General features: G+C 34.2%; 2 protein-coding genes across 6 annotated transcripts; one reads left to right on the forward strand and one right to left on the reverse strand.

Moving 5' to 3' along the window:
- Positions 1 to 1,312: 1,312 nt before the first annotated feature.
- Positions 1,313 to 5,646, reverse strand: LOC146957163 (P-loop containing nucleoside triphosphate hydrolases superfamily protein). Its single transcript, XM_085741149.1, has 10 exons — positions 4,853 to 5,646; positions 4,659 to 4,742; positions 4,381 to 4,542; positions 4,163 to 4,269; positions 3,826 to 4,010; positions 3,278 to 3,442; positions 2,969 to 3,187; positions 2,633 to 2,670; positions 2,330 to 2,457; positions 1,313 to 2,247 (listed from the first exon to the last, which is right to left on the reverse strand). The coding sequence occupies exons 1-10, from the start codon at positions 5,025 to 5,027 to the stop codon at positions 1,615 to 1,617; spliced, it is 1,896 nt and encodes a 631-aa protein (XP_085597275.1). The 5' UTR covers positions 5,028 to 5,646; the 3' UTR covers positions 1,313 to 1,614.
- Positions 5,647 to 11,601: 5,955 nt separating this feature from the next.
- On the forward strand, positions 11,602 to 27,535 carry LOC146957164 (uncharacterized). 5 transcript variants are annotated; one of them, XR_015024981.1, is made up of 20 exons: positions 11,602 to 12,910; positions 13,107 to 13,213; positions 15,264 to 15,422; positions 16,752 to 16,817; positions 16,922 to 17,011; positions 17,324 to 17,626; positions 17,801 to 17,898; positions 19,662 to 19,697; positions 19,799 to 19,919; positions 20,046 to 20,282; positions 20,954 to 21,049; positions 21,155 to 21,220; positions 21,381 to 21,419; positions 21,537 to 21,671; positions 22,349 to 22,710; positions 23,326 to 23,419; positions 25,861 to 26,052; positions 26,618 to 26,743; positions 27,134 to 27,202; positions 27,326 to 27,535. XR_015024981.1 is itself a non-coding variant. In XM_085741151.1 (19 exons), exons 2-18 carry the CDS (start codon positions 13,115 to 13,117, stop codon positions 26,714 to 26,716), a joined length of 2,292 nt encoding a protein of 763 aa, XP_085597277.1. In that variant the 5' UTR covers positions 11,602 to 12,910; positions 13,107 to 13,114; the 3' UTR covers positions 26,717 to 26,743; positions 27,134 to 27,535. The 5 variants fall into 5 exon arrangements, 2 of the variants coding, with proteins under 2 accessions (XP_085597277.1, XP_085597276.1); XR_015024982.1 differs by having other exon boundaries at positions 11,602 to 11,702; positions 27,134 to 27,213; XR_015024980.1 differs by having other exon boundaries at positions 11,602 to 11,702.
- The last annotated feature ends 367 nt before the right edge of the window (positions 27,536 to 27,902 follow it).

A 27,902-nucleotide genomic window follows, 5' to 3' on the forward strand; every position in this document is an offset into this window, starting at 1 on the left:
TTATACGTTTTTTTACGAGTTTATTAAATTTTATTCTTGGATATAAAATATTCTGGAGACTAGAAAAAAAATTCAAAGAAAAGGATGGGAATAAAGTTTCCATGAAAATAAATTGTATAACTACCTTTTAACCTCCTTATTAGAAAAGTTCTTATGAATATTATTATATTAATCAAACATCTTTTTTAAAAATACCTTAGAATGAAACTTTCATCCTTATATTTTCAAGAAAGTTATTCCTAGGAATGAAACGAACACCCCTAACAGGTTACTGTTGCCTTAAAAAAAATGTTAGCATCATTAATTAATAGCTTCTCTCGTTCAGTGTGTGGTCACAAGTTTACATTTCTTGGTTTAGGCTCAAGATGCCAAGGATCGAACCTGCAACAACTAATTCTTACATGACCAGTGTTGAGATGCGATGATGGCACAAGTTTACATCTATTTCTTATCGAACTTAAATGTCAACAAAAAAGTATATCTTGTGAAATAATTCCATTCCAAGAAAATGAAAGCGAAACAGAAAACGGCAAGGTAAGTTAGTTGTTTTTTTTACTTATAATTTATTAAAACGGCAAAGCTGGGATTAGCATGGCAATGGGGCGGGGTGGGGACGGGTTTTACCTTCCCCGTCCCCATACCCGATTCTCATATACTTACCCGTTACCCTACCCATACCCAACGGGGATGAGAAATTGAATCCCATCCCCGTCCCCGACGGGTTCGGGTATCCCCACCCCATCCCCATCCCCGCATTGAATAATTTTCTTTATTAAAAAATAGAAGTTTTTTGGCATCCCAAAAGCAATGTTGTAATACATTATCCAACAATGCGCTCACTTTAACATTTGTTAGACGGAATGATTTAGTTGATCTTTAAATATCAATGGTAGTTTTTATTAACATGACAATTATCAAACAAAATAACATGACATATCAACATAAAGTAATTTTTTACATTTGGGACGGGTTTGGGTATGGGTTCGGGGTGGGTACCTATATACCCGTTACCCATCCCATACCCGTGTTTTGTAATCGGGGAAAACCCATACTCATACCCAAACCCAGTCAAAACGGGGAAAACCCGTCAAATTGGATTTGGTTCGGGCGGGTAACCGTGGGTATGGGTTTTGTTGCCATGCCTAGCTGGGATCCAAATTCCTAACTATCCATTTTTGCAAGTTGATCGAAAGAAAACATGACATACATCATAATAATGCCCCTTTCCCTCAAAAAAAAAAAATCATAATAATGCCCCTTATATAGGAATTTTAGTAACACACTCTTACATTACAAAATCCATGCTACTACATAGTCAAGCCTGAAAAACTGTTGTATTCATAATTCCTTTTAAAGGTTCGTGACAAACTTAGCTAAAAGTTAGTTGCCACTAAATAAGTTTTCATCACATAAGCAAATTACTATAAGGACCCAACATGCTCAAAAACCAAAAAAGACCATGTTAAACAAGTAATTAACAGATACCAACCACCAACACCCCCAAGAAAACATGCATATTAACACACCTTTGGCTACCATTTGTTAAAGACAAGTGAAAGGAGTTTAACACTCAACCACTTGATAACATTAGCAATATAAAATGTCTTGTAACCCTTAGATCAGATTAGACATCCTTCTTCTATGATGACATAATGTTACTCTCAAATTTGAATCTGATGAGGTAACCTTTGTACTTCGAGGAGTTACGACTTTTGATTCCAATTCATTGCAGTTAGGCCTTTCTGTATGAATGGTATTTGGAACGTTATTTGTTTCGGCATGCCGAGATTTTCCAATTCCAGTTGAACTTCGCAATACTGCTTTGATGCGAAGATCTGAATAACTTAATGATTGAGAACATGGAAACTGGATTGAATTTCTGGTGACTACTGATCTTAAACTTTTTGTTCTCCCCCCAATTTCTTGCTCAGAAGCAATTTGCCTATGCCGACTAGCAACAGTTGAACTCATGAATCGAGGCACTGAATTGGAGACACTTCTTGGAGTAGACTTCTTAGATGCTTTAGGAGTTTCGGTGACCTCTTTGAAATCATCTTTGAGGCTAGTAGAGGTTTCCAAGTCATCACTTTCCTGAAGATTATATGTGGCTGAAAAGAGCTTTTTATTCTCGCATAACTTTAACTCGACATTCTGTATTTGATCCCCTAAACTCTGACGTTGTTTTTCAGCTTCCTTAATGTCTTCCTCGAGCTCCATAATCTTCGTCTCCTTTTGTTTCTTCAATTCCTGCATTACATGTATGCGGTAATCAATGTTCAAACAGTTTCCACTTAGAAACTTGGTTTAGGACAATTTTTATTAAGTTTACCATGGGTACTTCTTTATTGGACTCTATTGCTCTTGCTCTCTTTGCAAAGTTTAAAGAACAAATCGTCTCGCAAACATCTTCTTCAGACGGGCTAATATGCACAAGCATCAAGACCTTCGAGCCATCACCTTAAGTATTTCATGATAAAGATCAGACATTTTTAATATTATAGGAAAAAAAAAATGTGCTTAAAACATAAACGGTCCATATTACATTTGCACATGCACGTTCTTACTCATCTCAATTTTTCACTATTTTGGTATACTAAAGTTCGTAGTGTTAGAGAAGAAAGTAGTATCATACCAAGAGAATCTCTCAGTAGTTGGGTCAGCTTGCTATTTCTGCAAACAAAGTAACATAAAATTATTGATTTGGATGCACTGGCAGTATAAAACATTCACACTGTTAACTAATAACAAATTATATTTTGCATGGCCTTTAAAGTAGTTATGAACTTATGATTAATGTCAAACATTTTTAGTAATCTGACAAATATGATTTTGATCGAGAGTGTAAAACTTTTATTACACAAACAATGTATATCACTTAAATCCTACTTTAATTGTCTAGCCGTCTTAGGCATAAACCGCATAAGAGGCATAATTAAACATGAGAAATCAACACCAGTATAATACTTGCCTGTAAGGTACATGACACCTCTTTCTCTTCAAAGCTGCAAGGACATCAGCTAGAGCTGAAAGAGAAAGATTAATAGCTCGGCCTTCGTCAAGTGTTAGTCCTCGGGCCCCAGTTTTTAGCAACCGCTCGCTGCCTCCAAGATCAACCATCCACAACTTACTTGTTTCGGTTTTGGCTTCTGAAGTATCCCCACGTCTAAATATGCTAATCCTTGTCAAGCTAGATATATAAAGCTAAACAGATAATGTAACTATCAAGCTGAGAAAACCATGAAAATATTTGGAGTATCTAATCAGAGCTATGACTCACCAATGTGACCTGCTTGATGCCTCATTTACGTTAGTCCACGACGTAGATCTGCATCGTCTTCCCTTGTTGTACCACCATCTGGCTTTAGCACAATCAGAAATTTGCACTTCTGAGAGACCCTCAATTTCCACCAATCCCTTTGGATCAGTCTGGATGTTGAGATTGCTGTAGCCAGAGTCTCAAACAAATTACCCTAAGAAACTCAATCATACATAATAGTGTACATTTTGTTCCACTTTTGAAAAAGACAAAATTGATTCAAGAGGTTTAGAAATAATTTTGACGTGTTTGGATGTTCTAAGTAGAATTGGTTTTTGCTTCTAGAATTGATTCTAACTTGAAGTTCAAATTTGAAGTTTTTGGCTCTACGATTGATTTTTAGCCTCAAATTTATTGTCCAACCCGCTTTTATATGAATATTTCTAAACATAAATAAATCATTTTACATTCAACTCGTTTTTAGCCATCATCAAATCATTTAAAATCGAATTTTTGTCACTGCTGAACAAAACGCGCAGAAAAGTTTTAGTGAAAATAGCAAAAGGTACCCATTTGCTAGAGGTTGGTGTGATCTACAAGACTGTCTGGGAGCCAGCAGATCCCTGACACTGCCCATGTAAACTTCCAACATACTCATTGAAAAAGTAAAAGAAGATGAACCATCCATGGATGCTTGACGAAAGAGCTCTTCGAGAGCACGAGGAATAATCCCTGGCTGCTCATTTGTACCATCCTAAAATTAATCATAGCAGAAGCCAACATACATATTAGATAATAGCTATGATGCTACACAAGCACATTAGATAATAGCTATGCTGCTACACAAGAACATACTTAGCAGTAACATTATTTAGCACATGAGCATAAAATATCAACATGACTGACCATGGTGAATGTCTTTCCTGTGCCTGTTTGACCGTAAGCGAAAACGCACACATTGTGTCCGTCCATTGCAGATCTTAGAATCGGCTCGACATCAACAAAAACACTTTCTGCAGATGTTCAAACAATAGTAAACACAAACATTTCCACATCAGTAAATTTCGGTGCTTCAATCAAATAATTAAAATTGGGAAGCAAAGACAATGATTTTTTATACTAACCTTGGCTTGCTTCTTGAGGAAAAACCTTATCAAACTCAAAATCTTTCCTTGTTCCTCCGAACTTAACCCGAATTCTCTCGGATCCAGCTGATACAGGTTCAGAATTTCTTCTCTTTTCGGTCAAATGATCCGGTCGAATTCTACAAAACACTCGAATGCTCCCTGAATATCAAAATGAAATTAATTCTTCAACCCTTTGATCAAAATAACATAACAACAGAATTTTAATCCATACATCAACATATAATAGAATCCCTAATCAACACTACAAGAACTACCTTTTATATCCAATATCTTACTCAATGCTTCTCTCCTCTTTTCATCCACTTTTCTCTGCTTCAGCCTCAGTTCCTCAACTTCTTCTGCACAAAACAAAATCAGCAACATTTATTTCACATTTAATTCAACAAAAACCAAAATGAAAAAAAATAAAAATAAAAAATGTAACTTTGTTTATTATTTATATACATACTTTGCAAATTGAATATGAGGTGTTCAATCTCATTCTTTTGTTGCTCAGGCACAACTCCAACATCAGTAAAAACCGTTGAAACCGGTAACAACCCATCAACTGAATCTGACCTAAAAACCTCAGTTTCATTTTCTGAAAACACCTGAATCTTCTCTTCTTCATTACAAACCATCATTTCTTATTTTATTTTTTTCTCCAACAGACACCTATTTATGGTAAAGTAAAGTAAAGTAGAAAACCTCGTACACAAGACAGACACTGATTGAACAGTAAAGGAAAGAAAACAATCACTGCTTCCTCGTACTACACAAATCTAAGAGAGATCTGTTCTTTTACTGACTCATCATAGGAAGTAACGAACAATCATATCATATATTGCAAATAAATTGGTCAACATGTAAAATAAAAATAAAAATAAAAATAAATAAAATGATGTTTATGCACTTGTTTGAATGAAACTTGAAAGCAGTTGAAGTAAAGAGAAGTTTCTAGAGGTTGAAACTAGGGAACATGTAACTAGTCATGCAACACGACAAGAATCTACAACAACATAATGAAGCATGCGTTATGATGAAGTTATTATGGTTGTTAGAAAAAGAAAAAAAACATTAACCGTGATTCTTGTAACGTGAACTATAAACCACAAATAAAATTATAAAAAGTGGGAAGGTGTGCTAGGGATCAAGGTTCAAATTCAAACAACACAACCACCTCGTGAAAATTCAAGAGCACCAGAGAAAAATATAGTACACTATTATTAAAAAATAAAGTGTTGGTGAGGAGTTAGTTTCAATGATTGAAGACTTTCATGTTATTGGAAATAAAATATGATTGATTGAACACTCTCTTATCATGTGGACCATGATTGTGATTAGACATACTTCTACGGATATCATATTATTGTACTGTCTAGTTGAGATGTCTTCTTAAGAATAACATAATGATTTTTACTTAACTAATTTTTAAAAATGTAAAATATAATAATATGTTAAGACTATAAAACATCAATTTGTGTCAAAAATATTCTTATACTTAGTTCATTATTATTAATTCATCATATAAATGCAACTATTTAAAAAAATAGGAATGAAATTGATAAAAAATTGTGTACTGATTTTTTAAACAACAACTTTGGTATGTTAAATTTTTTATATTGGGTGGGAATACGATTCTTTAACTAGAAAAGTTGTTTGAACATTCCAAAAGTTATCCAACATCGTATTTTTATTTCTCTCTTTTTTAATAAAATTAACAATTATTTTTGACGAGTTTATATATAGTTGTCAACTTTTAGTTGTTCAAACATCATTACTTATTTTTAACTATTCCGCTCAACCATTAAATTTTCTTTACATTCTCTATTGATATTGTCAAATAAAAAATAATTTAAAAACAGGAAATATTCTGATAAATCCAAATACATATATGAGTATATATGCTGTAATAAAGAAAAATAGTGGTGTAGGAATAATTTTGGTTGGTCCAGATGTTGAGCTTGAACAAATTGAAGTGTAAAGTTGTGTTTAGGAGTGGGAGGGAGCGTGAGGAGCGGATTTGTAATGTTGGTTGGAATCAAAGTGTAAAATATGTTTTGTTTTGGTTTTGGTTGGTTGGTTACACACATTTCACTGCCCGTGTCAGTGTTTTTTTTCTTCTTTCTTTTGAGCAAATACTTTGACTAGACGCAAGAAGGAACGTGGTTGGTCCATCCCTTCTCTGCATTTATTTCAAACAAAGAATTTCTCATTTATCCAAAACAAGGCTGGCATACGCTAGGGGGGAACGTGCTTGGTTCTTCATTTCGGCCAATTGTGGGCCTCTCTCTCAAGGTGGAATCCTTACACCGGTGCTTCCTCTATGCTCTAGTTTATGGAGTAAACATAGACAATTTTCTTAAAAGTGAAAACAAGTATTCTTGGATGTATGGTTTAACAAAGGGAAACGCTGAAGAATTTAAGTTTTTTTTCTTTTCAGAGGAAAGATTTTAAATAGTTTTTATAAATAAAAAAAAAATGTTAACCGGTGCTCTAAAGGCAATGATTAAACATCTAAAACAAGTAATTTTTCATGAAAAAGTTTTGTAATCATTAATTTATCAAAAGTAACCTCTTAATTTCCAAGACAAAATTTTTATTTGTAGATTCCTTAACCATTGGCCTCAGAGCACTAGTTAGCAAGACCCATAAAAAAAATTATATTTAAGGCATTGGAATTAAGGCGGCCACAAATCTAGGTACAGTAGTTTGCAGTCAACTGTCTCACTACTCTTCCAGTTGTATTTGTTAAATCTTTGATATTTTAATTATTGTTTCCTTTTAAAATGATATATTGCCCCCATTAAATGGAAATTTATACCATAAAAAAGAATTTAACTCATAAATTTTATAAAATTAAATGTGTAAATGCATTTGAGATGAAATTTTGAATAATTTCTTGCATATTTTTTAAGCATAAAGACACGTAAAGAACAATTTTAATTTGTATATGTTGACAAATCTTTAAATTTTCTAATATATGGTAGGATAGTGTTTATAATCTCGAGTATTTTACTCTATGATAAGATGTTATTATTATATCACTTTTGCATAGCTAAAAACTTTTTATAAATATTTATCATATACAATCGTGCCTCCACAAGTCAACATGACAACATTTATGGATTCGTCACTAAATTGGGGTATTTAATTTTTTTTTAAGAATGAATTTTTAATTTGATATCTTTAAATAATGCAATGAGGGAACTCGTTGGCAAAATTCTTTAAGAAATCAGGGTGATGGCTAAACACTTCTTAAATTAAGAAAGCTAAAAAAATAATTTTGTATTGAAAACAACAATTTTTAAACTTCTAAAATGTTATATTTCATCACTTTTCAACATAATATTTTTATGTCTATTTCCTTCAATGCTCTATGGACACTCCACACTCTTTTGCATTTAGAAATTAAAATATGTATTATCTTCGGTCTCGAATATAAGGAACAAAAAAGTTATCTTTGATGGATCTTAAAAATATGGGAAATGTTAACTTGTGCTCTTAAGGCACAAGTTTATTAATCAATTGTAAAAATTTAATTTTGGAAATCGTGCATTCAATGTCTTGAAAGTTTAAAAACTTATTTTTTCAATACAAAACTTATGTTTAAATTTTTTTTTAGATTCTTAACTTGTGTCCTTACTTAACTTGTGCCCTGAGGGTACAAGTTAGCATGACCTGAAAATATAAGCACGTATCAATCAACTACATATAATTTATTTAATGTTTGTATTCCTAAATTACCCTTCAATTAATGTGAACTTTATTCTTCAATAAAATTTTTGTTTCTCGTTGAACAAGTTCTCGTGAAGAGAAATTTAGAAATTACTACAATTGTAGTATTTTTTTTTTAACCTTAATGCAACATACTTATCTAGATTAGATCGGGGTTCATGTAGGCAATGGTCAAGGTTTGTCAATCACTTGCCTTGGTTCATAACTTTCCCTCTCCATTCTAATCTTACACCACTCTAAAATTTAACAAATCTCTTACTTGTCACATTATGATTCTTCTAAATCCTTTTAAGAGGCATTCTTGGGCATTATGGACTCGACAAATATGACAACATGCCCTTTCCAAGGATGCTTCATGTTCCTTACAAGTTATAAATCTCACAAGTTCCAACTCTTTGATAAATTTGGATTTACACTTAAGTCGCGTTTTCAATTATGCATTGAGTTTCAAGAACTTACTTTGTAATAAAGATAATAATGTCAATATTAATACTTCATTACTTGTTCAATCCACTCCTAGTCAATATCAAATTTGGCATTAAAGGTCAGGTTGCCCAAGTTCCGTCTTCATAAGGTGCTCAAGTATGTACTAAAACATTGTGATGTGCATATTCCTGATAAAAGCTTACTTGATTTTTGCAATCATTGTTGTTTGGGTAAAGTCCACATGCTACCACTGATGCATACACTTCTTCTGATACCAGTCCTCTTGAACTTATTTTATGTGATTTGTATGGTCTTGCCCCAGTTACATATTCTTGTGGATACTTTTTTTTTACTTATGTTGATGCCTATAATCATTTTTACTCGGGTTTATCCTCTAAAAATGAAGTCTCGCACACAATTCAAATCTTTGGTTTAACTTCAGTTAAATCGTAGAATCAAGTCTGTTCAGACTGATGGTGGAGGCGAGTTTCGCCCCTTCATCGACTTTTTAACCTCTCAAGACATCACTCATAAAATTATTTATCCCCATATACATCACCAAGATGGTTCGGTAGAGAGAAAGCACATATACATAGTTAAAAATGGCTTAACTCTTCTTGTTCAAGCAAAATTACCTTTCTGTTGGGACCATGCCTTCCTTACTACCACCTATCTCATTAACAAACTTCTACTTCCCTCATTTAACAAGGGTCGCAAATGTCTTAGTGGCATAATCTTTATCTCTAAGGATGTTCTTTTTTAATGAAACTATATTGTCTTATTTTAAACTATTTTCCTCTTATGAGCCACATTCTTTTAGTTATACCCAATTATATGTTGGATCCTTTCTCACTCCCATGTCACAAATACCTACTTTTAATATTTCGACCCCCCTTGACACTGCTTTATCCTCCAATGTTAAACCTTTTCCCTTGATCTAAATTCCCATTCATCCTCGCCTATGTCCAATCATACTTCATCTACATTCATCTTATCCAATCGTAGAGTTGAGTCGCATAGTAGACTCAACACATGTTGCACCTATTATGCTCATAATTCACCTAAAAACTCCCACTCCATGAAAACCTGAGCCAAGAATGGCATATTTAAACCTAGACTACATCCCATTCTTTATCTCACACTTGGAACTTAATACACCCAAGCACACCTTTACCCTTCATGAAATGGTGTGTTGTTATGAAAGGAGATTATGATGCATTGATAAAAAAATAATACACGGACTCATGCCTCTCCTTTAGCAAACAAGAAACATATTGGTTTTAAATGTGTTTCTAGAATCAAAGAAAACCCGTATGGCAAGATGAAATATACAAAACCAAACTCATCGCCAAAAGTTTTCACCAAGGAGAGGGTTTTTTTTAACTAAACCAGGACATTTTCTCAAGTTGTCAAACCTATAACTATAATAATAGTGTCGACTCTTGTAATCTCTCATCATCAGTCTATTCAATGATTGGACATTAACAACAATACCTTTCTCATTGGGTTCCTTGATGAAGATTTTATATATATGGTTCAACCCCTTGGTTTTGAAGGATTTTTTTTTTTTTTCCTGTGGTGGCCAGGGTTTGAACTCCGGATCTTGCACATATTATGCATTGTCCATACCAACCGAGCTAAGCTCACGAGCACTGGTTTTGAAGGATCCTCTGGTGTGCATGCTCTATAAAACTCTTTATGGTTTGAAACAACTCACAAGGACATGAATTGATAGACTCAATACTGCTTTTCTGTCTTTAGGTTTCACTATCAACAAATGTGATTCTTCACTATCCAAAATAAAATAAAACAGAGATAAACATTTTTTTTAAGGATAGAGAGATAAGCTGTATAATATCACAAATTATAATATTTAATATCTAAAACATATGTCTTATATCATTGCCTAAAAAACACCGTTAGCGTCATATTCTTTAACACAATCTTTTTCATTAATTAAAATTCATTTGAGTCCTAGGAAATCACAAGTGGTTTATGTATATTTAGTGGGATCCATGTGAAATTTAATCAATAAAAAAGAGTGTGCTGAAAAGTGTTAACACAAAGTGTGTTGGTAGCATTATTAAAAAACTAGGATAAGTTCCAAAACATCTTTTTGGATTGGTTAAAATTTACACAAAACCCACTGAACTGTGTTTGTCTCGAATGAATTTAGTGGAATTGATGTAATTTTTACTCCAAAAATAATGTGTTGAAAAATGTATATTAAAAGAGTGCTCTAAATGGTAGAAGATTTGTTGTTAGTGTTAACACACTCTAACGTACATTTTTTCCCACATATTATTTTGACCTGGTTAAAATTCACACAAAATCCCATCGATCAAATCGTGCTAGCCTCACATAAATTTAACGGGTTCCATGTAAATTTTAACAACAAAGAGTATGTTGAAAAATGCATTTAAAAAATGCGTTGGTATCATTACTTCTATTATTTTGTGAGGCTAGAAAATAAAGAAAAAGGATATTTGAAAAACGATAATTTTTTCTTTTAATGTTTTTTACCAATAAAAAGAAGTAAAAAAAGAAAGAGAATTATCATAAAAGTTGTCATTAATTAAATAGTTTAGTTTGTCAAATATCATTCACAATTCACAGGAAATGAATGTGCCAATATGCCTTATGCAATGGATAAGGATTTCCTGCTGTAATATTTACATGCAGTTGCACGCTGTAGCTGTTCTACACTGTCTGATCTGAAGTGAACGGTTAAGATCTGACATTGTGTGAAATTGTTGAAATCCGTGCTGTGAACTGGGACCGTCAGATCATAGATTGATGGCTGAGATTTGCTACTGCGGCAAACTGTGTGAATTTGCTACAGCAGCAAATCCTAATCCCTTATGCAATGCAATGAAACGAAGATGTGGTAAATTGATATTGAACCACGTAATAATCAGTAAAATCAGGAAGAAAGCAGCTAGCACACAGACACAACTGCGTAATTCAATTCAGATCTCTTTGCTTCTATCGCGCGTGAAAAGACAATCTTATCCTCAATTGAAAATCACAACAAACTCAGTCAAAATCAAAATCATAATCCTAATTTAATATACATTTTCACTGTCTTTCTTTCTCCTTCACTAAACTTGAAGAAAAAAAAAACAAACTGAGTAACACATTCACCACTGATCGAGGTTCGCACTTCTTCATTTTATATTATATTTCGAACCTTCTTTTTCAATTATTTGTCAGCACTTAATGTATACTTTTCATAATTAGGTTATCAATTTTCGTAACGGTTCATATTATTATTATGAATTTGATTTTAATTCTTACGTTTTTATATACTCTATTGCTTCGGATGAGTTTGAATCCACATTAAGGATGTGAATTGGAAAAAAAACTGATAATGTAATTTAAGCTCTCAATTTACCAATTATGATTTCCATTTTTTGCTTTGTCTACATAATGCCGCTGTTTTGTTTGAGGTTGCATTGCATTCGCTGCATTTCTTGCGTTTCAGTGAAGTTATTGATCCTACTGAGCTCAATTTTGTCTACGGATGGGTTTTTAATAATGGATAAGTGATAAGCTAGTTTACGCGGATGAGCTTATAGAGAATAGCTTATATCTTATAGCGGATAAGCTAGCTGATTATATTTGTAGTGTTCTGTAGAATTAGCTTTTAAATATGAAATGACATGAAAAAAAAAACATAAGTTTTAACTAGTATTTAATTTTTTGCAAGTAAGATTACGGGGTAAAATTGAGAGAAAAAAAATGATAAGCTATACCTTTTAAGCTTTTAACTAATTTAATTAGCTTATCAAAATAAGCTACAAGCTAGTAAAAATAAGCTATAAGCTCGTGAGGAAAAAAAGGGTTACAAAGGAGTCTTATTTTGTCAATGAATTTATAAGCTATATGCTCAAAGGAGCATTAGTATCATTTTTGTGATTTTGCATTACATGGACTGCTCAAAATCACTACAATTGCAATTTGCAAAGAATTAGATGGACTGGGTTTATTGGATATTGGATGTACTATGAATTGTTGCTGTATTTGTTAAGAATTAGATTTACTAGATTTATTTTAAGTTCAGAACTGTTGGGCATGGGTTATGCCTAATGCATTGGTATAGTTGACATGTGTTTCACAAGTGTTGCTGTTGCAGTTGTTCTAGAAGTGCCTAGATTGGTACAGAGATGCAGCGTTGCTTCTGCAGTTTGACATCTTGTTAGTGGGTTTTGTCTGACAAGTTTACCTGAGACATATTTTAAAAATTCAGGGTATAATTATCAAAAGTTTTAGGGTTGATTGTTGAGCATAAAAATGTCCATGCTTGACTCTCCAAGGTGTTGGACCTAGATTTTCTCTTACAACACTTGTACACTGCAGCAAGGTATTCCGTTATGGTTACCACATCTGCATTGTATCATGCCGACCATTTTCAAATATAATCTGTATATTTTATGTTATGTGGGCTGACTCGTGTAGTTGGAGCAAATTGTTAGTTATAGTATGTCACCTTTTTCATTTTCTTTAATTTACTCCTGGATATATGTGCTATGTGATTTATCATTTATTATCTGCCACAGTTTCGGCAATGCACAAGGTGGGTAGTGTAGGGAACCTAAATAATTCAACTCGCCCGCGTAAGGAGAAGAGGTTGACATATGTGTTGAATGATGCTGATGACACAAAGGTAACTCATTATTTCTTTGTTCTATCTATTCCAGAAAAATGGCCAAGTTTCATTTTTGTTATAACCTGCTTCTTTACCCCCATATAGACCTTTTCTTTGACATGTGCCCCAAACTTGTGAACTGGATGAGATTGAGAACCTGGTTGTTTCAAAAAAATTTCATGAAAAAAACCACCTTTTGAAAAAGAAAAACCACTTTTAAGAATTTTAACTTGTTTTTAAGCTTTTAAAAGTTATCTGAATCAATTTTAATAAAGAAAAGAAAAATCTGAATCAGACAAAATAAATTGTAATATGGGTATAATGCAAAATTGTTGAGTAACTTCTTCTGAGAAATATACTTAACAGAAAAGAGAGGAGTGAAATTGAGAAACTCTTATAGAGACCATCCTGTCCTACACTTCCATAAAGGAGAACTTCATTGTTAACCTGAGATTTAACAACACAAAAGTCAGGGTGAAATTCAAAGAAAACACTATTGTCTTTAGCAAATTTGCTGACATTGATCAAATTCTTAGTTCTTTATCAAATTTGCTGACACTGATCAAATTCTTAGTAATGGATGGAACATGCAGAAAGTTATGCAGAAAATGAGACGTAATAGACTGGGAAGGTGAGTTAAACCGAGAAGAGCCAGGGGAATGAATTTTCAAATCTTGTCCATTCCCTATGAAGATCTGATCTGGACCTTCAAAGGGAACACACTGTTGGATACTTTGGGAGTTGTTTGTGACATGGAAAGGAGGCACCCGAGTCAGGGAACCAAGCTGAGCTAGAAAATGGTGTAGAATTGGTGAGCAAGGCATTTCGTTGAATGGCAAAGGGAGGCCTAGGCTGGTTTGGAGGGCACATCCATCTGTTTGCAAAACCATCAGGAGAAAAATTACCTTGAGAGGGAGAGCCTTGAGAATAGCCTTGGTACATTTGGAAATCAGCAGGAACAGGGGCTTGATACTGCTGATTGAATCGACGATAACCCATTGAAGCAATGTGACCAAAGCGAAAGCACACCTGGCATTGAATATTACCAAACCTGCCACAGCCGCGACGTCTGCCTCCATGACCACAAAAACCACCTCCAGAGCCCAAGTTACAGAAAATAGAATCAGAACCATCCGAATTCGGTGTAGAAACTAGATTAGCTTGTGTAGAGCTTGGATCTGAAGGCAAAGATGAAGGATGAACCTGAGGTTTGGCCTGTGTAGAGCTTTGACAGTATTCGATCATGGTTCAGAACCAGAACTCTATGATACCATAGAAAAGAGAGGAGAGAATTGTGATCTCTTGAGTGTAAAACTCAGTGTACAAGAACTTATATAGGGTTCTTATCCTACACCAACCAAGGAGTCAACCTATACCCCTGTAACTAAATTTCAGACGAGTGTGAAGTGAACTGCTTCTACCTGAAACTGCCACACTGGCAGAATATTCTAGACACCTGTAAACTAACTTTAGAACATTCCAGAAAGGCAGAAAAGAAAGGCAAACAAAAAGCTACATAAACTGATATACTCATACAATACTGATTATTATGAGTATGATAGATGAGAGAAAATGTTAAAAAAGTCATTTTTATAATTTTGAACAAACACAAATTAGCTTATACTTCACATAAACATCTCAAAAATCAATAATCACTTTTTAATACAATATAAAAAACACTTCTTTTAATCCTACTGATTGGCTGTTTGTGTCGTTGTTGTAGTTAATAAAGTTGTATTCATATTGTTCTCTCTTTTTTTTCTTTCAACATTAGATCATTTGGCGGCGTATTTACTTTCCTCCTCATTGTTAATATTTATCACTATTTAACCTAATAAACAATCCAGTAAGAAAAAAGAACTTTATATACAATCAAAGCTTCATAAATAGTTTTTCTACTATACACTTTGGTACCTGTTACCATTTTTCTACTATCACTATTCTCCTTATTGGCATTTTTCTTCTAAAAATACATGTAATATATGCTACTTCTGCTGGTTTTAGTTGAAAGTTGAAAATTTTCTCAGTTTATCTATCTATATTGACTCAATAGTTTTTTTTTCCGCAGCATTGTGCAAGCATAAATTGCTTGGCTGTACTTAAGTCTGCAGCATCTGATGGGTCTGATTATCTTTTCACCGGAAGCCGTGATGGCAAGCTAAAAAGGTGGGCACTGGATGTGGATGCAGCGACATGCTCTGCGACCTTTGAATCTCACTCAGATTGGGTAATCCTCATCTATCTAATCAAAATTTTAACACTCACTGTAACTGTGTCTGGTGACCTATGGTTTATTAAGAATTACCTCATGAACACGACAGTGATTATTTTCTAAGGTTAGTGGTGATGCTTTAGCCACACTACCTCCCCCCTACCCCCTATAGTCTCCATCAATTTCCTAAGATAGATTGGTAAGTGAATTTCAAGTTAAATATCTAGTAATTTTATTGCTTAATTACCAACTTTGATGGTCAAGTTAGAAGATATATATGATGCAGCACGGGAAAGCTATTCACTATGCTATGTGCACATTATATAACATTCTTGGGAGCCTAGCATACATCAGATGGACCCTGTATGTGAAGCGCGATTGAGATGAATATTATTTTCCTACTTCTAGTCTTTTATCGGAGGTAGTCTGGAGTTGTTATAATTTCAGTTGATATATTCATATATGTTGGGAGTTCTTGGAATTTGGGTTTAAGGACTCTCAATCCCATAAAACGACTTGTAAGACGAGGTCTATCGAAGCTTGTAAGCACTCCCTAGGCCATCTCTACAGGAGTACAGTCTGTGGAACTCTCAACACACCCCACACTCAAGATTGGACATATGAAATATAAGATAATGTGGGTTGAATAACAAGGATATCAACTCCCCCCACACGTCCAAGATTGGACATATGAAGCGTGGAAAAATATGGATCTTGTCTCAGGCTCTCAGCAATATAATTTGGGCTCAAGGCTTAACTCAACCCTAGAAAACATGCTTGTAAAGGGAGGACTGTTGAAGCCTTATAAGCAAGGTTATCAAGATCTAGATTTAAATTGTAAAATCTTACAATTTAGCGGTCCTACTCACCCCCTCCGATTTGAATCGCGCACAAGATCCCTTTTTTGTGCAAGATCGTAGCAAAATTGTTTCTGGCTCGATTCTGTTATTTTCTTGGGATTGAAGTTACTCAGTCGCATGCAACCGTTCCTATTTCTCTGTGAAAATATGTTCTCTATATCTTGGAAGAGACGAAGAAGCTTGATTGTAAACCAATTGATACTAGTATGGACCCAACGTGAAACTTCTACTAACTCAAGGGGAGTCATATGTAAGCCAAACAAATATATGAGATTAGTGGAAAAATTGAACTATCTCACCATGATCATACCAAATATCTCATTTGCTGTCAGCATTGAGTCAATTTTGAAACTTACCTTGTGACAACTAACTATGCTTTTTAATACGAGTTTTTTTTTATACCAACTAACATCATAATTTATGATACATGCATTGAATAACAGCGTAAGGTATTGTTACATATATTAAAGTGTTTTTTGAACAGGTAAATGATGCGGTTCTTGTGGGTGATAGTACACTTGTTTCTTGTTCTTCAGATACAACCCTTAAGGTTGGTTAATTGTTAATTTGTTGTAATCAATCTCTGTTCTTCTAATGTGAAAGCAGTACTGATATGATTGTTATCCGTTTTTGGCTGATGTATGTTTGTGCCAGACATGGAATGCTTTGTCCACGGGAACATGTACTAGGACGCTCTGCCAACACTCAGATTATGTTACTTGCCTTGCAGCAGCTGAAAAGAATGTAATGTTGTTGGAACTTCCCATTCTTCTTTTTTAAGTGCATCAAGAAAATTTCGTTCAACCCAAACTTGGGTTGGCCTGGTGGTGTTGGCTTGGTACCTTGGAGTATGCTCCTCCTCAAGGTCTCATGTTCGATTCTCCTCGGTGCCAATTTGGGTGGGCTAGTTTTGCTTCTTCAAAAAAAAAAAAAAAAAATTCCATTCATATATTTTCCATGTTCATCATTGAATCTGATAGATTGTTTGATTCGATTTAAAGTTTGAATCTTATCAAATCCATTTTCTGATCCTTTAATAGTGTCGTGAATTAATAGAGCAATATTGTTGCCTCGGGTGGCCTTGGCGGGGAGGTTTTTATATGGGATATTGAAGCTGCACTTGCTTCAGCTGCAAAGTGCAATGAGGCTATGGACGATGATACTTCAAATTTTGTCAATAGTTCTGGCAACTCATTGCCACTGACTAGCTTGCGTACCATTGGCTCTAGCAACAGTATATCGATGCAAGCTCAAACTGAAGTATACATTCCGGTTACTGCCAAAGGCCATAAGGAATCTGTTTATGCATTGGCAATGAATGAAGGTGGAACACTTCTTGTTTCTGGTGGTACAGAAAAGGTACTACGCGACATCCATGTTCATGTCTATGTTCTAACTGTCTGTGGCTTCTATTATCACCTTAGAATTTTAAGGGGCATTTAGTTTATATTTATTTGCGCTAGCTTGATTATGGATTGTTGTCTCTACCATTAGCATGATTTATTTTTGCTTTTAATTTTTTCACTTTTCTAGGTTGTACGTGTTTGGGATCCAAGATCTGGATCAAAAACTATGAAGCTAAAAGGGCATACAGATAACATTAGGGCTTTGCTTCTGGATTCTACTGGCAGGTTTGTTCAGTGGTCTTACATTTTTAGTTTACAAACTTTACACACAACACACACACACACACAAGTGTGTGTGTATATATATATATATATATATATATATATATATATATATATATATATATAACGAAAACTAGGGGAAATGCACAAACCACAGGTTGCTAGCACCTAAACAGCACCCAATGAACCTGCACACCAGAAGAAAAAAAATAAAAACAAAGCAAAAGAAATGGCCACCTGAAGATTCCCAAGACAAACCAAATGATTTTTTTTTTTGTTTGTTTACATAAGGAGTTTTTTGGTCAGTGGTGAGAAACCATGTTAACCCATATGAAAATATAAATAAAAAATCAAAACAAGTGAACATTGAAAACCATGTTCGGTGGCTTTGAGTTTGAGTATGTTGGTCTCCAGGGGCGGACCTGGACTCACAATATTAGCGAGGCTAAATTTTTTTGTCAAATAATTAAAAAATACTAAATTTAATAAGAAATTATATTAAAAATAGTTGTAGCAACCAAAATTAGATGATCAAATTAAATTGACAACCATATTGACCTGGCCAAAAAAACCACCAACATTTGTATGAGTCTTAGCACAAGCCACAAGTGCCAATTGAAATTGATGAGCGATGGCTGAATGGGCATCATCTTGAAAATGGTTAAAATTGGTATTTTTTTTTTAATAATTTGTAGGCGTATTGGTATAATTGTTAGGGTGTGAGGTAAATTTTACTGTGTTTTGAGAAAAATCAAGAGAGAAGGTGTGTGTAATACTGATGGGCCGGGTTGACTGGAGTGGACATAAAAAAAATTAAAAATTTGGCCTGGGCTGGTGTGGCTATTGCAACACCCTGTTTGAACAGGTTCGCCCTTGTTGGTCTCACAATAGAATACTGTTGCAAGCGTAAAAGTAACAAACGGTTGTTTATTTATTTATTTATTTATTACTTTAGACAAGTTACTCTTTACAAACATTAGAGTTAGAACGTATTTATGACCTACACCTATCTCTTTCTTTTGTCTTTTTCCTTTGGCATTTCTAGTTATTGCCACAAAATATAAATAACTACAGCATAAATAGCATGCAGTATAAACCCCTATTTTCATCCTCCGAAAATACAATACAAGCATCATCATTTTAGCACTCAATATTTTTTTCGTCATTTAGTCTCTATAATTGAAAGTGTAATCATTTTGGTCCTTTTGTTAACTTATATTTGAAGACTAGTCCAGTATCTGCTTGTCATGTCATTGCCTTTCAGACAGCCTTCTAAGTTATATTATGGTAACCAAAATAATGGCATTATTGAGGGGACATTTGATGACAAAATTCTTGTAAGGACTGAATCACTGAATTGATGGTACTTGTATCTATGGACGTAGAGGATGAAAATGCTGATTACTAAGACTGAATATTTCATAGGCCATGTTTCAGTGGGTATCTATTTAATGGGTAATAGTATACTGAATTTTATTTTGGAACAAAATGGAATAGTATACTTTTGTGAGGACTGAATTACTGAATTGACTATGCTTGTCTTTAGACTTAGGATTAAAATGATGATTACTAACGCTTAATATTTTAATTGCCAATGTTCCAAGAGTTTCTATTTGATCGGCAATAGTATACTGAACGGAATGCTGTCTGGTTTTCTTTATCGTTGCATATACATATTATCATTTCATAAGTTATGTTAGGTTGAATTAAGTAATACTTTTTTCTTCCTACATCAGCTGAGATAATTATAACATTTATCTTTGTAGGTTTTGTTTATCAGGATCTTCAGACTCTATGTTAAGGTTGTGTATTTTTTTTTTTTTGACAATAAGATGGTGTGTGGTGTTATAGTATTTTATATTGTTTGTTATAAGCTTGACAAATTTCACACCTTTCCTTGTAGGCTTTGGGATCTCGGTCAGCAACGTTGTGTGCATTCGTATGCGGTTCATACAGATTCTGTTTGGGCTCTTGCTAGCAATTCAATGTTTAGTCATGTTTATAGTGGTGGTAGAGACTCTTCTGTGAGTTCAATTTTTCTTTAAAAATAAATTGACTATTTTAATTATTGTGACTTGAATTTCTGTGACGTATTGTTTTACTGTTTAACCTGTGTGGTCATCTTCTGACCTATTATTTGGTTTGTCCAGTTATACTTGACAGATTTGCATACTAGAGAGAGTGTTTTGCTTAGCACTGGGGAACAACCAATTCTTCAATTGGCTTTGCATGACGATAGCATATGGGTTGCATCAACGGACTCATCGGTTCACAGATGGCCTGCTGAAGCATGCAACCCTCAAAAGATTTTTGAAAGAGGCAATTCTTTTATAGCTGGAAATTTGTCATATTCAAGAGCGAGGGTGTCTCTAGAAGGATCTACCCCTGTATGTTATATTTATGGTTATTTCTCGAAAATATTAATTTTATTATTGCATCTGCTAAATGTTGTATTGCTCTGGGAATACGTCATGCTGGTTGCATATGCACATGTAAAGGTGAAATATATTTGTTAATTTGTCTCTCTTCCAAAGAAGTTTCTCTCCAAATATAAATGTTCATTTGATTAGGTTCATAGAACAGATACAATAGGAAGATAATATATTAATCTTATTTGATTTGATAATACACAGTATACATTAGGATTGCAGAGGAAAGGAAATAAAACAGAAGGAAATTAAATCATATTAGAGATAAAGGCCAAGCTGTCTTAATATTGTTAGTATATCTGATTTCATAGCTTGAAGCCACTCAGTAGTTTTCATGTCCATTTTTGTAACAGATTCAGGGATATACTAACAATATTAAGACAGCTTGGCCTTTATCTCTAATAAATCAAATCCTAATAATCTTAACTCTGGAAAATATCTAAACTGATAACAATTCAAACAAGCCTCCCCCGATTTCATCCCTTTATTACAGGGGTTGGCAGCATATTATTTTCACAATATTAACACTATAATATCCCTGAATCTTTTTATTTCAACAGATTCTTTCTGTTCTGGAGCAGGGCCACTAATAATTTTTCTTTTGGTTGCCATTCAAATATTATCAATAGGTTCCTGAATATAAACAGCCTATCTTGACTATTCCCGGCATCCCTGCAATAGTACAGCATGAAGTTTTAAATAACAAGAGGCATGTGCTGACTAAGGTAATCATGGTGCTTTGTGTTTGTGTTACTATGCTAAGTATGTTAATATTGTCACATGTTCTGTTGTATAATTATCTTCTGAGCTGATAAATGGCTTCTTTATAGGATACTTCTGGTTCAGTGAAGTTGTGGGAAATCACGAAAGGTATTGCAATTGAAGATTATGGAAAGGTGAGAATTGGTTTTACTTTCACTTGTTAATCTGCACGGAAGTCCTGTTTGATAAGGAAAAAACCTTAGTTGCACTTATTATTATTTCAAAGTTCAACTGTAGCTGACAATATCATTTGTTAGTTCAGAATAGCTAATACTTTACATGTGGATTATATAGGTACCATTTGACAAGAAAAAGGAAGAGCTATTTGAGATGGTATGATTGCATGTATTTGTCATCATCAATTCTTTTGCTTTTTGAATGACACTTGTTTTATATATATTTTATTTTTTTGTTATGGTTGGTTTATATTTTCTTTTCCTACCACTTCAGGTTAGCATTCCTGCATGGTTCACAGTGGATACTAGACTTGGAAGTTTGTCTGTGCATTTGGACACTCCCCAGTGCTTTGCTGCAGAGATGTATTCACAAGAGCTTAACATTGTAGACAAGCCTGAAGATGATAAGGTAAGTGAATGTATTTTCATAAGCAATTTGTATGCCTTTTTCTTGTATTTCTTATCTTTTGATATTTTCCCTATTTTCAAGTCTTCGGTATGTTATTATCAGTGTTGTCAAATGGCGGCCCATGGCGTGGCGGATTTTGGGACAACAGCCATAGGCAATTTGTGAACAGATGCTCACCATGGCTGCGCCATAGGCCACCGTGGCGCGTTTATATGGTGGAGTTTTAGCCTTCCCCCATCAACAGCATTAGTTATTATTGGCTGTAACAAATAATACTCACTTTAGATACTAAACATTGTTCATTCTCCTTTTGTTTTGCAAGTTACTAATGAATAATAAATTTACAATGTCCAGTTCATTTATCTGTTTACATCATTCATCTTGGGATCCATTACCGTCAGTGAAACATATTGACCTTATCTAATTTTACTTTGTTCTTGTTCAATCCCAATGATGCCATGTTGCTATAATCACTGATATGATTGTATTTATTTAAAAGTCATATTTCTGTCAAGGTACTCTATTATATGCTTCTACAGTTTTATTACGTCGGAGGCAGCATTTTGAAAATTATTGCACACCAAAATCCATGCTTATACATACATGCATGTACAAAGACAAACATACATATAAATGAAATACGGAAGCAGCTAACGACTCTTCCTTTTACTCTACAGATTAACTTGGCTCGAGAAACACTTAAAGGACTCTTGGCTCATTGGTTGAGAAAGCAAAAGCAAAGGATGGGAACTCCTGCTTCTGCTAATGGGGAATTATTATCTGAAAATGATATTGGTACTAGAAGTCTTTCACATTCAAGAATTGAGGTTGATGGAAGTTCTGAGAATGATACTATGGTTTATCCTCCTTTTGAATTCTCAATTGTCTCCCCTCCTTCCATTATTACCGAGGGAACTCATGGAGGTCCATGGAGGAAAAAGATTACAGATTTAGATGGAACTGAGGATGGTAAAGACATCCCCGGGTGGTGTCTGGACTGTGTATTGAGTAATCGGTTACCTCCTAGAGAAAATTCCAAGTAATTTTTTGTCTTCATGTTTATTGTTCTCTCTAAATTGTTGCATGTAGCCCATGCTTTTAGTAGCAAGAGTGAAAGATTGCTCGTTGTGGGTCATGGCAATTTGCATTTATTGTCATAGCATGATCGGAATATTTCGTCAATCTTATTTTCGTATTACTATGGCTGAAAGCAACATATTCAGCATGTTCCGATGTTTTAAAGGTCCTATTTTCCTAGTCTTCTGTGTAAGAACTTGACTTACTCTTGATAGTTATATAATGATTGTGCACTATACACCTCCCAAAAAAATATGGTGGCACTTTAATATAGCAATTATGATGGAAATCAACTTGTTATTTTATTGAGTTGTACTGGAGTGCTTCCTACTAGTCAAGTGGCATTTGTCGTTTGGTTTATGTAGTTCTTACAGCATCTTTCATCATTTTTTGCTCTCCTAAATGATGAATTTATTTTCTTACTTTTTTACACTGGGAAAAAAATGGAAGAATACTTATGGTTTGAGTTTCTTACCACAGTTGTAATTTTATATTTCTGGCAACCTCTGATTATTAATCTTGGGTCAGTTATATTCTGTTATCTCTAATATAGATATTTTTATCTCACCCTTTGCAGATGCAGTTTCTATTTATATCCTTGTGAAGGCTCTAATGTTCAGATCCATACTCAAGGGAAGCTAAGTGCTCCACGTATATTAAAAATTCAGAAGGTAAGTTTTAATATTTCATATTGACAAATGGTAAATAATAGTTTCATGTGCTTTTCCAGTGTTCTTTTGAAATTTTCTTCATTTCTATATGAAAAGAAAATGTTCTGTAGCAAGAGAACAATGTGCTGATCCTTTTTCTTTGAATTAATTGCTTTTGACATCAAATTGAAGACATTACCATTAACTTGCTGATAAATCTATTTTATCTATATAAAGCTGGCTATTGAGTTGAGCTTAACTCAACCATACAAATCCGGTATGTAAGACAAGGACTGTCCAAGTCTCATAAGGACTTCGTCAATATCTTTGGTAGGTTTGAGATCTTGATACACGTCCTCACGTCCAGGACTCTCATGTTTAGGGCTGGACATTTGGAGCATGGAGGAAAAGTACAGGTTGCCTGATAACATCCGGTGTTGTTAAAGGCCAGCCATGTCAGAATTTGGGCAACCTTCATAGGCAATTTGTGAAGGAATGTCCGCCATGGCGGCGCCATAGGCTGCAATGGCCTGTTTATTCGGCGGATTTTCGGCTATCCGCCATCAGAAATGCTGATAACACCACTTTTCACACCTAGCACCGAATATCGAGAGCGCGGACAAAGAGAGCTTCTTTTTCCAACCCCAGGTTTCCAAAAAACCACACACCTGATCTGTCCGGAGGTATACTTTCAGACGGAAAAAACTGTTTTTGTCCAAAAGTATACTTCCAAACGACATAAAAACTGTATTTTTTTCTTTTCTTTCCGGAAGTATACTTCTGAAGTGACTTTGGGGGTGGGAAAAGAAGCTCCTTGGACAAATACATGTTTCCAAATAACAGACCCGATCTTTCGGAGGCATACTTTCAGACGGAAAAAACTGTTTTTGTCCAAAAGTATACTTCCAAACGACATAAAAACTGTGTATTTTTTTTTTTCTTCTGGAAATATACTTCCGAAGTGACTTTGGGGGTGGGAAAAGAAGCTCCTTCAACAAATGCATGTTACCAAATAACAGATTTAGATTAGGTTTTGATACTATCTTAGAATCTATAGGTTGAACCTAACTCAACCCCACAAAACCGGCTTGCAAGGTAACGACTCTAAACATTACAATAACTACTTTGGCCATATCTCTAAGTTGGTGTCACAACAACTTTGTTTAATTTATCGTGGCATATGGAAAAGAACGTAGAGTTCTCAGTTGCGTATGCTGGCAAGCCTCAACTTGCACGGTGGAGAGCCCATGTTTCAGATTTCTCTGTCAGGAACTAACTGATGAGAGTGTTTTTCTAATAGTTTATTGTTATCTTTCTGACTAAGACAACTGAAATATATGTTTACCTCCACAACTGAAGCAGCCCAACGGATAAATATTTAACCTCCAAATATTATTTCACCAATAATTATCCCTCTAAGTGTTGTTATTGGCGTTTTCCACCTATGTCAAAGATGCCAAATCTTGGATGTTTTCAATACAGGACAATTTAGACAAAAATATGAAATTAGGGTATTATAATAATTTTGGGTTCCTCTTTTTCGTCAAGTATGCCAATGAGATAAAAATATCTTGATATGGGAATATTGGAATTATGGAATTTTCATATCTGGACAATTTAGATGCTTATTATAATTTTGGGTTATGAAATTATTATTATAGTTTGACTTTGAAATTATGGTTACTCAGATATCTAATTTTGGTTATACAATTTGTACATGTTTGGGTTATTCGGATGAAATTATGGTTATGCCTAGACTTAGATTTGGAATTTAAGATTGCAATCTTGACTTGCCGTTCTCGCCCTCCCTCTTCCATCTATTGTCATTTTCATCCCACAGCATTTTCTTTTTGTTCTCTCCTGCATAGCTTTTCTTTCCACCCCTCTCATTATAAGTGTTGGACATATTCGCCCGTTAGAAGTCGTTTTACACTAGCCCACTTTGTATTATATGCTCAAAGTTATGGATTAATTTTGGTCATTTACTGAAATAGATTTCGCAACAGTTGAGGTTACTATAGTTTTTCCATTTTGTCATTTTAGACAGTTTATTCTGAGGTCTCATGTTGGCATTTCTTGCTATATCTGTTATCATCAAAATGGCTTATGTGGGAAGGACCGAGGAAGGCTGTGAGCGGGAAAACAAAAAATTAGTGTTCGAATTTATTGACTGTGATAAAGTGCAGTGAAGACATATATATTTGATAACATAGTTGTAGGATTTTCAGTTCTATTCTGTTGATAAAAAACTTCAATATATTTTGGTTAATTGCTTCGGTCGCCTGTCACCAGAGAGTTATATTCATGGATTTATAGTTCTTTGCTCTGTGCTGTGTAGTTGACCATGATCATACTTTCCAAAAGGATTCATTGCTTTGTTTATGGATAAATTTTATAGGCTAAATTTTCCCAGCTCAATGATGCATTTATTAATGATGAACTCAATTTTTTTTTTGGTCTAGGTTATTAATTATGTTATAGAAAAGTTGGTGCTTGACAAACCTTTGGATAGTGTCAATGCTGATGGTAGTTTTCCCCCTGGTATTGCTGGATCACAGCTACAGCACCAAACAGTTGGGGATGGATCTTTCCGATCTGGCATTAGGCCTTGGCAAAAAGTTAGACCTTCTATTGAAATATTGTGCAACAATCAGGCAAGTTATATGTTCTTATCAAAAGATAGTCTTATGACACTGTATGTATTTAGTTTTTTAAATGATGCCAAGATTGAGCAAGTTCATGCTTATGTATTTATAGTTGGCCTTCTTTCAATTTATGCGTATGCATTTTAGAATCTGTTCACTTATCTTATGGAGATTTTTGGTTACCACACTGTTGTTTCCTGCAAGTTATTAAAATTTAAAGACATAATTCCATTCAACCTACTTCCTTTGATGTTTTAAAGCTACAACTTTTATCAGCTTCTAATATCCACGTCACAGAATTACTTGAAGAAGTCGTGGTCAACAGCTTTGAAAGTGTTTTGGTCTAATTATCCTGAAAACCAGTTTATATACCTTATACCAGTTTATACACACGGTGCCTTGAAATGATCAGCTTAAAAATGTGCTCTTATTCAACAGGAATAATACTTGGCAGAAAATTTATTCAACTACTTGATGTGATGAGATGAACAGATCATGATATAATTAAGATAATATTGAGATGTTATATTTTAATATATCTAACATAGCCAAGTTTTTTAATTTTGATTTCCAGATATTGTCTCCAGAAATGAGTTTAGCCACAGTGCGGGCTTATATATGGAAGAGAACAGATGACTTAGCCCTACATTACAGAGTAATTCATGGGAGGTGATTGCAAATGGCGCTTTCGTTGATGGTGGTATAGCATCTTGAACTCTGCTTAGCTACGAATATAATGCTTTCACGACCTACCTTCCTGCATTTTTTCTTTCTTTCTTTTTCCACTACCAACTGGAACAGGGAAGGAAGACCTTAGTTAAATACTACTCTGCAATCTTTTTTATTGATGCCTATGTTGCTCCCCAAATTGAGAAGGCTTTAAGCCATTTCTCTGCAGCTTAGATTATGAGAAATATAGTGCGATTATGAAGCCTAAACTTTCTTTCAATCTGTAGGAAAATATTTTTGCATGTTTTGCCAATGCTTAAATGATGATCATTGGCATCACAAACAACTTTTGAAGAATTTGTATGGAATGCATATATACACTCTCCTTGTTATCCTTATTTTTTCTTTGATCATTTTGCAGGTTTTCTTCTGATTGAGTTAAACACTTCTGATTGAATCTAGTCGGGTGCTTGCTTTGATCAATAGCATTGTATGAGAATTGTATATTCTAAACTCAATGATAACCAAATTTAGTAGCATTATTCAAACCTGCTTGAATAGATTTTGTGGTGTTAAAATTTGTGACTAATTTTATTTTTTGAATTACATCTAGCTGGAACATACTTTCAGTGGACGTGACCAGGACTCGTGAATTTTGTGTCTGCAAGATGAAGAGAGTTTTCTAATTGGCTCTATTGGGTATTAGTGGGGATGATATGGGTAGGTAGCAAATTTAGGGATGACAACAAAAATATTGTACATTTGATGTGTATGTTAAATACCTCAACGTAGAAATTATGTTCTATAGATGTATTTTCCTTCATATATTGTCTCTCTTTTTATTTATTTATTTTTTATTTTTTATAAATTGGTTATCATTAATTGCAAGCAGTATGATTCTCATTTTCTTAAATTTAGTATCAGTTACCCTTCATTTTCTGCTGAACTCTCCTGAGTTTAGAGCTCCCTGTCTTCAGCCTGCTGTCCTTGGTTGTATTGCGCTCATGGTTGTATTTGCCTTTTATTCAGAGAAATGATATTTGTACAATTAATTTGTGACAATTTTCTCTCTCATACTCACATTATGTTTTGACTTTATCTCTCTATTGTTTTGGTTTTCGTGTCAATAACTAATTTTCTTTGGAAATCTATGATTGTCTTATAAGTTGTCAAAGAAGTGGTTGTTCAAA

This window comes from Medicago sativa, chromosome 1 (genome assembly GCF_051527215.1).
Source record: "Medicago sativa cultivar Bolivia chromosome 1, Bolivia_mono, whole genome shotgun sequence".
Lineage (NCBI taxonomy): Eukaryota > Viridiplantae > Streptophyta > Magnoliopsida > Fabales > Fabaceae > Medicago > Medicago sativa.